The following is a 12,191-nucleotide window of genomic DNA, read 5'->3' on the forward strand; positions in this document are numbered from 1 at the left end:
CCAAGAATCTTTTGCAGCCACTGGGCTTTGGATCAGGGCCCCGGAAAAGAAAGATGTTTATTTGGTTTAAAGAACTGGCCAGGGACTCAAGAGATCTGGGGTCAATTCCTGACTCTTCCATAGTCTTCCTGTGTGACCTTGGGCTCTCAGTTCCCCGTTGGTAAAATGAGGGTAGTAATACCTCTCCATCTCCCAGGGATGTAGTGATGTAGTGACGATACATTTACTAATATCCAGTGATCAGTGATGACATATCTGCCAAATTGGTATCCCTGTGGGACACGATCTATAACAGCTTTGTGGATTGTGTTGGGTATATGAAATGCTGTAATGCAGGCTGGTTCAATTATAATGGCCCTGAAATATTGAATCTCCTTGATGTCAAGTGATAAGTGAATGCTGCATTCTTAGCTGACCTGCACTCTGGGTCAAAGAAGCCCAGATATAGGGCAGCTTGCAGAACGCTGTAACACAGACTCCAGCAAATGCAAAATATGTGGTTTGACTGTAGAGCAGAGGAATGACAGACTGTTGCTGATAATCATGACTTGAAAGGTTTCTATGAGGTGGTCAAAGCTGTGTATGGGTCCACTCAATCTGCCTTAGCACCACTAACAAATGCTGATGATGAATCTCTCATCACAGATCATATTGCCATCCACCAATGGTGGTGTGAACATTTTAGCGAACTACTTAATCATTCATCTACTGTTTTTGAGGAGTCGCTGGATAATGTCCATAAACTGCCTACATCTACTGCACTTGCCTATCCACCCACACAAGCTGAGGTGTTGATAGCTGTTCCAGTAATGAAAAATAATAAATCCCCTTGTCCCAATGCCATTACAGCTGTGGTTTTCAAACATGGAAGAAATTGTCTCAATTGATGAGCTCTTTGAATTTTTTTACATGAAGTTATACTATCACAACTGAAAGATGCCAACATTGTCACTATTTATTAGTGTAAAGGCTCAAAGAGTGACTATGGTAACTACCATGGTACCTTTTTGCTCTCCATGGCTGGCAAGATTCTTGCACAGATCCTCTTGAACTGATTTGTGACCCAAATAATCGACAGTGTTCTGTCTGAGTCACATTGTGGCTTTCATGCTCCGCAAGCATGATTTTCATCATTCGACAATTACAGGAAAATTTATGGCATGCTTTTCATCATTCGACAATTTCAGGAAAAATGGTGTGAATAGCACCAACATCTTGTTTCTCAGTCTAACTAAGGCATTTGATATGGTCAGCTGCACTTCCCTCTGGAAATTGCTGAGTAAATTTGGATGTCAGACAAATTTATTACCATCATTCAGCAATTCCTTGAAGGCATGGCTGGAAGAGCTAGTGCAAACATATCTATTTCCAGTCATGAATGGGGTGAAGCAAGGATGTGTCCTCACTGCTAGCCATTTTGGTCCTTGCTGCATTGCTAGAGGAAGCCCTTTGTAATGCTTCAGATAGTGCCTTTGTACACTTCTGCACTGGTAGGCTCTTCAGTCTTTCCCATCTACTTGCAAACACAAAGATGATAGGAACATTGATCCTGGAACTACGGTATGCCAGTGATTGTGCCTTGATGGTGCACTCTGTATGTTGCACACTGCTTTGCTGCGGCACCTCATAACTCTGGCCCCACCATCAGCTGAATGAAAACTGAGGCTATGTACCAGCCAGCTCCTCAACAACCTTACCAAGACCTGTCAATAAGACTGGAAGGTACCATGCTCTACACTGTCAGTTTGCCTATTTCAACAGCATGTTGAACAATGAAGCAACAATTGACTGTGAATTAAGAAAGCCAGTGCCACATATGGTCGCTTCTATCACTTAATCTGGAAGCAATATGGAATCTGTATCCAGACAAAAAACAAAGTCTGTGATGTCCTCATGATATTGCTCTACTGGTGTGAAACATGGACCTACTTTTAATGACTCATTAAAAAGCTTGAGAGGTTCTATTTGCAACACCTACAATGATTGCTGGGCATCAAATGGCGGGACCAGGTTTCCAACACCGAAGTTCTGGTGAAGGCTGGTTTGGTCAACATCGAGGCTCATTTGGTCTGTGCCCAGTTGAGATGGACTGGCCATGTAATGCAAATGCCTGAGACCCATCTATAAAAATAAATCTGATATTCTGAATTAAGCTCTGGCCTTTGTAAGCATGGAGGTCAGATGAAATACTTCACATACACCCCGAAAGAAAATCTGTGCAAGATGAACATTTCCTATTCAACCTTTGAGCAACTGTCGACTGATCATATTGTATGGCACCACACCATAAGGGTGGATATCCACAACTTTGAGAAAAATCATGTGGAGCAGCAGGAAGCACAGTGCCAGCCACAGAAACAATGTGCAGGTCAATCAACATAATTAGGCAAATGGCTCTGTGGTCAGTGGAGTAATGTTGTTCTTCCCGAATTGGTCTATGGAGTCATGCAAAAACCCATTTGTACAAAACTATGATGGTCAACATTGCCCTCAAAACTGAGGTGACCATCATCATCATCATCATCAACATCGATAATGTTTGTTAATGTCATTGAGGTATTCAAAATCTATGGTACTGGGAGATATATCATTACTTAGGTAGACAGAAGGACTACATAGCACCTTTCATTTGAGATTAATTTTTGGAGAGATTAGATCACAGCAGTAATTTAGTAATCATAATTTTATAGTTGCTATGGCTGCTGACATAGCAACATTGCACTTAATTAAAGTATTAGATTAACACTCTCACCACTCACCATTACTTTTCGTTATGTCTCTGGAATCCCTAGCAGCTAAAGTACGGATGGATACAAAAATCCAGGGAACAGAAGTCAATGGCCCATCCTTAACATGTTGGCTTCTTGGCAGAGCAAGTAATAGCCAAACTGGCTGCAGCACTTGCATACACAGTAATAAGCTCTTCATGTACAAGAACAGCAGCCATCTATAACTATGGATTACAAAAGCATTGTGATATTTTTAGCAGTGGGACTTGTTTGTATTGTGTCCCTGAGCCCTCCCTCCATACAGCCTTTAACACATGCATGCACTCATTCACTGTCTCCTTTTTGTAATAAGTTACATTTTTGTGTTTTGTAGGGTTTTTTAACTTGTGATACACCAGTTTAATATTGGTATGTGACTTAACAAACTGTTATTCATATATTACTATATATATCTATAAGTGCCTATCCTCATACACTGTAGACATTATCCTGAAATCAATTGAGTTTTAGTTGTTTTTTAAAATCTCTATATACATTTACAATTTTTTTTAAATTAAGCACACTGCTAACTATGCTAGAGAGCATTTTCGGTGCAATTTGTGGGTGAAAGTCAAACAACATCAGCTGAGAAAGTGGACTTGGCAAAGGACAGTTCAGAGGCCAGTCAGAGTCATTATGGTCCAACACATTCTGTGATACCAACACAGAATAGTACCATACTCCACATGTAGTTTCATGGAAATCAACTCCTCATGGAGTGAGGCATTGCTCACTATAAGAATATCAGAGTTGGGTCCTAGTTGGATCCTTTTGTTTTTGTCGATAGAGGGTATGAGACATCCAGGAACCATGATTAAAAGGAACTTCAGGAGTTAGAAACTAGAAGATTCTGGCCATAAGCAGGGTAAGGGGGACTGAGTCCTTATAAAGCAATTAACTTTAAAGCTGATACAAAGGGCCCATTCGACTGGTTTTCTTTAAATAAAAATCTTCTCTGTAACATACTGATCTTTTGGCAACAACTTGTCCAACTGACAAAACGTACTTTTTTTTATCAGTTACTCATCTCTTTTCCTTATTTTTTCTTTTTGAGTTTTTTTTAAGAAGTTGGTAGGAAAATATCTGGAAATGAGAAACTAAAACTCTTTTGTTTTTACTTTGTAGTGAATTTTGACCACTTCCAGATACTCCGAGCAATTGGGAAGGGAAGCTTTGGCAAGGTAAGTTAGAAGATGAATTTATTCATGAGCTCAGTGCGGTGCATTGTAACTAAAAACAAATTATGCACAAACTATTTATTGTAGCAAGAATAATAATCCTGAAAGTGATTTTTTTCTTGTATGATGGGTGGTAAGTAGAGTTGGGCAAATTTTTAGTCAAGAAACTATCTCATTGACATTGGCACATCTGTAAATTTGCAGCATTTTTGAGATGCTAAGTTTCAAATTTCACACAATTCATTTTTAACTACTAGAATAACTGAAAATGTCATGGCAAAACTATGTATTATATTTTTTGTTTTTGAGCTGGGTTTGTTGGTTGTGAGTGGTCATTATAATCTAGATATACTTGGTCCTGCCTCAGTGCAGGAGGATGGAGTAGATAACTTCTCAAGGTACCTTCCAGCCCTACATTTCTATGATAAGTCCTGTGGTACGAGATCTGGTTTCTTAATTGAGTGAGCTAACATCATGTGATCAGGAGGGTTTTCAGAAGTCATTTGGTCTCCATTTCTCTGAAAAACTAGTTCTAGTTAAGGAGGCTGTTTGTTTATTTTTTTGAGAAATAATAAATATGTGTGGGGTATGTTTAAAAATCAGAACAGCACTAATATTTGATCCTTTCTTTCTTTCCTAATTTATATATCTTTGTCATCAAGATAGATGAAGAAGATATATAAATTAATTATAAAATAATATTGTGTGTGTGTGTTCATTCTTTCCTGAGCAATTACTACATTTCTGGTGTTGCCTGAATTACATTGACACGAGTTTTGACCACTATGCTTTTGTCTGTTATTTATGTTCTGCACAGTTTATTTTTCACCACATCTATGAAGTACACCATGTGTGTGTCCTTGCATTAAGGGCAGCCACTCTCTAACTTTGGGCTGGCAGAAGCTTGTTGCACTGCCACTGTTTCATATTTTTTCTGCTGCCTACATCACATTTAGTTTACTGTGTTCTAAGGGCAACTGCCCTCTGAAATCTCTGATCAACTGAGGCATCTGCGAACAATTAAGAGAAAAAGTAGCAGTAATAACAGTGGTTTTAACACATTGGAAAAATTGCCAAATATGGCTACCACAGCACCACTACATACAGTTTGCAAGTCTGAAGCTTTGTGCCAAAGGTGAATTTCACAAGCTAGTGTCTTGTGGGTGAGGACAGGGAAATGGGTCCTTGAAGTTTTGCAAAATATGAAATGTTAAAGTTGTTGCAAAAGCATATAACAGATGAGCAAAGAATACTGCAACACAGTTTTCACCAACTTCACCTTCTCCTAGTAATAACCTAGGAAACAAACAGAGTACTGGCAAGGAAGCTGTAATTTTTTTCTTTTTGTTTTTATGCATCAAATACTGAGGGCCAGATTCTGACTGTCTCATTTTGTTTAGCACTTTACTCCATGAATATCTCCATTGAACTCAGTGGGACTATTTGGAATAGAATTAAGTTCTATCCATTGTGAATAAAGGGGTCAGAATATGGCCCTAAGATGAAACCTGCTGGGCAGTCAGTGTTGTTCTCCCATTATTTGTACCCACCTATTACCATGGTATCTGCACTCTGTAATATAGGGCAAGTACTATATGTGGATAACCAGAACTATAATGCTCTACCCTCCTTGCTAAGCTTCAGTAATGTGGTTGGGTGTTAGGGAACTCTACAGAAGCAAAGGTGGGAGGAATTCTCTCCCTGAAGCCCTGTGGGTCTCATTTTGCCATGTTTGCCATTATGACCATGTTTTCATACAGTTTTGTAAAACTGTACTTTAAAACCGTTAAAAACTACAGAGTGACAAGACAGAGAAAGCAGTTAGGAATGAAAAAGAACAACCCTTGTCTTGATGAGACATGACATAACTTGCATAAAATTTCAGAAGTCATATCGACCCAACCAACCAAACAACCACTATTTTAATCTCTCCCAACAAAAATATTATCTTGTATTTCCTCTGAGGATACAGAGCAACAGGCCATTAACCAACACTGAGAGCTATCAAATCCATGATTCTGTCACACTAAGGACTGGATCAACTCACATGGAGTCCTGCTGGATTCATTGTGAGTCTTCATGGGATGTAAGTCAGAGAGGAGGTTGTTATAAAATGAAAACAGCCATGTTTTCAGTCGTAGGTTGAAAAATAATTAATGTCTCAAGCAGAAAAGAATAAAGAATTAATTAAGAAGAAGTAAAATGTCATGTTTCTAAGATGATGTTACAGACATTGGAAAATGAATAAAAAACTGTAGAGGGAAGAACCTCTGCTGGCATAAGTTGTCATAATTCCTTTGAAGTCAATGGAGCTATATCAATTTACAGCAGTTGAGGATCTGTCCCTAGATTTGTACAAACATTAAGAGAAAGTCCTCTGAAATTTTCAGTGGTTAGGCAGCTGAAGTGCTGTGTCTGCTGCTTATGATGTTGATCATACTTGACTTACTGTTACATTGTGTTTCGTGCAGTCTGCCTGTTGCATTCTCCTGTTGTATCCGCCTGTTGCATCCACCTGTTGTCGCTTGTCTTATTTTGTAAACTTTTCAGGGAAGGGACCATCTTTTTGTTACAGTGTTCAGCACAGCAGGGCTGGGATCTTTAGGTGATTCTTCAATACAAATAAAGAACTAATAATAAATTAACCAAGGTTTTGTGTAAAGTATGTCTTGCTCTCACATACAGTGGGAAAATTAGTGTCCAGAAGGTTAATGTTACAACCAAGGCATTTTAATCCTGTTAATTAGCTTCCATTTCTCAATCTTGAAAAAATATTACTTTATTATGGTTGTTTAAGCTTTTAGGTGATTATAACTGATATTTAATTATGGTCTTTGAGAATATATGAAATTACTTTGCGTTAAGTAAAATAGATCTAATATTTTAAAAATCTCCCGTCAAACAACCTAATACACTTAATTTTCTTAATTATTTAAGGATATATAAAGTGAAAAAAGCCTGTGCCAGAGAAGCTGAAGCACGAATGTTTTATTGTTGTATCTATAACCCTCCTTCACTATTTAATTACTATAGACATATCGACAATAGAATTTCCATCAAGGCAAAATGACTGAGATAAAGAGATTTATTTTTTTTAGTGTGACAGGAGAGGCCTACAATTTACTTTGGCCGTAAAGGTCTGAATTTCTTGAACGACATCCTGTAATTTTAAAGTGTGTTTGGGGTGCATTGCTAAATAGATAGATTTAATATTTAGATTTCACTTAGTATGTGAATTAATAACAAGTGCAAAATTTAGCAATATAGCCCCTCAGTTTGTTACCAAAGATCAGAGATATGAAGGTGCTGAAATATTTATACATGCTTTGACCATAAAAGGTATTATAAATGTCCTCTGATGACTGTCATGTTATCTTGCGTAGAGAACTAGGCAGAACAAAATGTCTGCCTTGCAGCCTATAACATGCACAGTGATTTAGATCCATAAGCTCTGGCAGTGTCTTCAGTTCTGCCCCTAAAGAGCACATCAAGTAATGTTGCTAACAGATATTTTTCCTTGTAGAGCAATTTACTGATTCTAGAGACTGTGAACAGCTTAACATCAGTACCTGCTGCTAAATGATGTATTGTGTGCTTATCTTTCAAATTTAGTTTGCTTTTGTGAAAGCAGTATATATAGGCCACGATGGGCAATGGAAGTATTCCCCTGAAGGAAAAGCACCAAAGGGCTGATGTAATTGGCCCTACTCTGCCCCATCTAGTAGGCCCCAGCATAGCAGTCTTGCCAGGGCCAGGTACAGTAAGACTGCAATTCATGCTGGCCTTAATGTCCACAGAATGTGACACAAAAACATCCTGATCACATACACCCTTTTCTGTAGCCATCCTCTGCTTTATTTAAACTGGAAGCTCTTTGGGGCAGAGGCTGTCTTTTTTTGTTCTGTGTTTGTTCAGCACTTAGCACAGTGAGGTCCTGGTCCATGACTGAGGCTCCTAGATGCTATGGTAATACAATATAATAATAATTATAACAACAACAAGCAGGTAACAGGGAGAAATTGTGGCACACAAACACCTATTACTGTATACAATTGCAGGTGCACTTCTGTACTGGGATGACTGTCTTGGAGCCAGGTTTACCACCACATGACATTAGCAGTTTGCTGCAAGCAGCCATGCTACACCCAATAATCTGGCTCAGTGTTGTTTACCAGATAGTGTTACTAAAACTATCTTTAAGAACTGCACAGGCAGGAATTTTCACAGCTTGGTGACACTGGATTTTCACTTTCAGGTCATGACACAAATTGTAGACATGGTTTGAATCTCAGATGTGAGGCCATGCTTCATTGTGTGGTTGCATTCCTTAGAGAGTTTTTCAGGCTACACAGTGATGTGTGCCCTTGTATCTGAAATGAGAATTGAGCTGTTTCTCTCCATTCAGTGCTTTTTTTGTTGGCAATGTGTTCTGGGCAGGGAGCACCCAGAGTTTGCCAGAAAAGGGTTGCATTGAAAACTTGTCTAGAGCCTGAGGGCTGCACCTTTAGTAACACTGCTCTACAGCCAAAATGCTTCTGAATTAAATGTAGTCAAACTTTACTAATTCTGGGTCACTGAGAATGAAAATGATGCTTAAAATTGTTGTTTGGCTCTAGTCTAGCTGTTGAGCTCCAGACTACAGCAGTGGGAATTTCCTGGCATGTGATGTTAGGGTTTCCATGTTCCGTGACCGTCAAAAGGATCTTGTCCCATTCTTCTTCATGGAAGGTGATCTTGTAGCCTGCAACAACATCGATGGTGTGATGGCAGCCCTCAACATCGTTCACGATCCAGAAGAGTGGAGACTGTTCATTGATTCATCGAAGACGAGTCTTAAAGCTGTTTTGCTGCATAATGGCAATGTTTTGCCATCAATTCCAGTTGGTCATGCAGTCCATATGAAGGAAACCTATGACAACATGAAACAACTTTTGAGGTGCATAAACTATGACCAACATCAGTGGCAGCTTTGTGGCGATTTGAAGGTTGTTGCTCTCTTGCTTGGTCTGCAGACTGGATACACAAAGTACTGCTGTTTTCTCTGCGAATGGGATAGTCGTGCAAGAGATTCCCACTACATCAAGAAAGATTGGCCACTCCGACAGTCATTGGAGCCTGGAAGGAAAAGTGTTCAGCATCCACCACTTGTTGAATCAAGGAAGATTTTGTTACCACCCTTACACATCAAGCTGGGTCTGATGAAGAACTTTGTCAAGGCCATTGACAAAACACAAGCAGCTTTCAAGTACCTCCGTGGAAAATTTCCAAGGTTAAGTGAAGCTAAGATAAAGGAAGGTGTCTTTGTTGGTCCTCAGATTCGTGAACTTCTTCGAGATGATGCATTTGACCATGCACTGCGTGGCAAGGAAAAGACGGCATGGAAAGCCTTCCAGTTAGTGGCAATAAATTTTCTCGGAAACAACAAGGCAGACAACTACAGGTTGTTGGTGGAAAACCTCCTCAAGGCATACAAAAGCCTTGGTTGCAACATGTCACTAAAGATACATTTTTTGCACTCTCATCTAGATTTTTTTCCACCGAACTGCGGAGCAGTGAGCAACGAGCATGGCGAGCGATTTCACCAGGACATTGCAACAATGGAGAAACGCTATCAGGGCAAATGGAGCCCATCAATGCTTGCAGACTATTGCTGGACAGTGACAAGAGATGCTCCATTTAATGAATACAAGAGACAAGCCAAGAAGCGCCGAGTAGACACTGAATAGGACTAAACTATGTACATAATAGTTTTTTGCCTTTTGTTTCATAATAAATTTTATTTATATAACCCTTTTGCTGATTTTTAAAGTGTTACATAAACAGGACAGGTGAAATATTATCATGTAAAGCAACCATAAACACATGAAAAGACCTAGGTTTACAATTTATGATTAAAACTCTACTATCTACACAATATACATAGACATAAAATGTAAAAACTTAAATATCTTAGAAACAGTAGACAATCAGTTGTTTTAATTGTCATATTTGAATTCAGCACATCAAAATATATAATAAATACCACATTTTATCTCTGAAGCAGACGACTTCTCAAAAATTGTAGACCAGTGTAATTTGCATTAAATGGAGCAGATCATTTTTGGATATGAAGGTGTGACCCATGGAGATTATGAGTTCCAACATACAACATGACCCTCAGAGGCTAGAGGCCAAATTCTGATCTCAGCTATTCCAATGGAAATCTGTATCACTCCTCTCACTACAGTGTAGTTAACTCCATAATTATACTGGTGTAACTGAGATCAAAGTCTGACCCTACAAGTACCAACACACAGTGGTCTGTCTTGATCTAAGCATCTTTGCACTTTTATCAAGAGAGAGCACCATGTTGAATGGTGGCTGTGAGGTGCTTTGTAGAACTCTAGAGGTCTCACTTACCCAATAGGGCCATGCTTTGGCTAGACCAGCTCTGAGCAGCTAATAGAATGAATGCATTTTTTATTGAGTTGGTTGTAAATATTCTGGGTACTGTCAAAAATGATGGAGACAGGCTGCAATTCAGAGGCTCCAAAAGGCTATTATTCACTTCAAGAAAACTGAAGAAAAGGTTTGGGATCTTGTAGCAATGAGACAAAAATGAGTGGGTAAAATACAATTAGACATCAGTTCTCTGAGCAGCAGTGAAAAGAGAATGTACTAAATAATATATGTTGGAAATGCAGCTATAATACTCTTCACCAAGAAACCAGGCGAAGCAGGAAGGAAGAGCGTTGTCTATTTCAAAAACATAATTAGGTCACAGCTCATGGTTTTTTAAAAGTGTTTTTGATAAGCCTGCATCTAGTCCTGGACATTAATTAGTGGATTTAAAATTAAAAACATGATTGTTCTTCTGATCCAAAAGATGAAAGTAAAAGCTCCAAATATCTTGGAATGTTAGGATCCCAACATATAATCTATTTGTGAGTCATGGAATGGGCTTTGGTTTAATTGTATGACTTCTGTTTCCAGTAGGACTGTGTAACCTATCAATTCAACATCCCAAAATGTGGGATAGTGAAACAAATCTGCGGGGAGAGGCAGCAGTATGTGCCAGTATTGGTTCCCACCAGCAAAGTGTGGGCCAGTCTGTTATTAGTAAAAGTTGATTTTTACTGAATAGAGAAGTTAAAGGAACTAATGAAAAATGTTAAGAAGTACTGTGTATTCAAGGTACTTAATGCAGTCAGAAATGCAGAAAATAGGGGAGGGAAAAACACTCAAGCTACAAAATTACATAACATTCATTTTAAAGTGGAGGAGTGGGTCAGTGTCACAGAGAGAACAGAAACTTGGGGAGGGGGCCAATCTGTTATTTCATGGTCAGTTTCCTATCCTGTGATTTGCAATCACCTTATATGAGAACTAACATGAATTCTTAAGCCAAGTGATACATACATACAGGAGCAGCATGGGAAAAAAGGCAAAAGGTTTAGTTAATTTTTGGTGGGAGGAAGCAAAGGGCTTAATTTAAAATAATTAAAGAGTTTATGGGTGACGTGAAGTGGAAAAAGACTTGGGGATACTGGGAAGCATGAATCTTCCATCTGTTTTGGGCCGGGAAGCCATCAGTGCAACATTAACCTTTTATACTGTGTGTTTCCTTATTACGCACATGCTTTGTCATGCACCAGGCTTGCATGACCACATACTCGCTACACTCTTTCATGTACATTGTAACTGCCCTAGTGCGTTGGGGGGGGTGGGGAGAATCATGTCTAGCTCTTAGGCACAGTTCACATGAGGAGACTTCACCCTCTGTTCTGAATCTAGCCCCCTCCAAAGAAACAGAGTTTGATTCTGACATGCAGTGACACTAAGCATTGTAAAAGTAATTAATCATACTTAAAATGTAATACAATGTAATAAAAATGTTATCCTCAGGCAACACCACTTTGACTTTTATGGAGCGACTCATAGGAGCTTCCTTTTTTTAGCTTTCCTTGTTGAATGGAAAAATAAGTCAAACCTAAAGTAGCATATCAGTCATCAGAGTTTTATATGTATTTTTAACAACATGCAGTGTTGTTTCATATGTCATCTTTCTTAATAATTATTTCAATATGCTGAATTGCCCAAGGTACAGAGCAAAGCTATTTTACATGAAAATATCTTTCAGTACTAATATGTATTTATGTACCTTGCAGAACTACCCACCCCCTAGGTCTGATATTTAAAAAGTGATCTCATTATACTTATTTTTCTTTAACTATATCTGTATTTTATGCAATGCAGGTGCTAATAT

General features: G+C 38.7%; 1 protein-coding gene across 1 annotated transcript in view; it reads left to right on the forward strand.

Moving 5' to 3' along the window:
* The window catches only part of STK32C (serine/threonine kinase 32C), a 247,171-nt gene that overhangs the window by 138,851 nt on the left and 96,129 nt on the right, over positions 1-12,191 (forward strand). The window contains exon 2 of the mRNA XM_032799731.2: positions 3,894-3,949. Coding sequence (XP_032655622.1) covers positions 3,894-3,949 — 56 coding nt within the window. The remainder of the gene's footprint in view (positions 1-3,893; positions 3,950-12,191) is intronic.

Source organism: Chelonoidis abingdonii, chromosome 15, assembly GCF_003597395.2.
Source record: "Chelonoidis abingdonii isolate Lonesome George chromosome 15, CheloAbing_2.0, whole genome shotgun sequence".
NCBI classification, from domain to species: domain Eukaryota; kingdom Metazoa; phylum Chordata; order Testudines; family Testudinidae; genus Chelonoidis; species Chelonoidis abingdonii.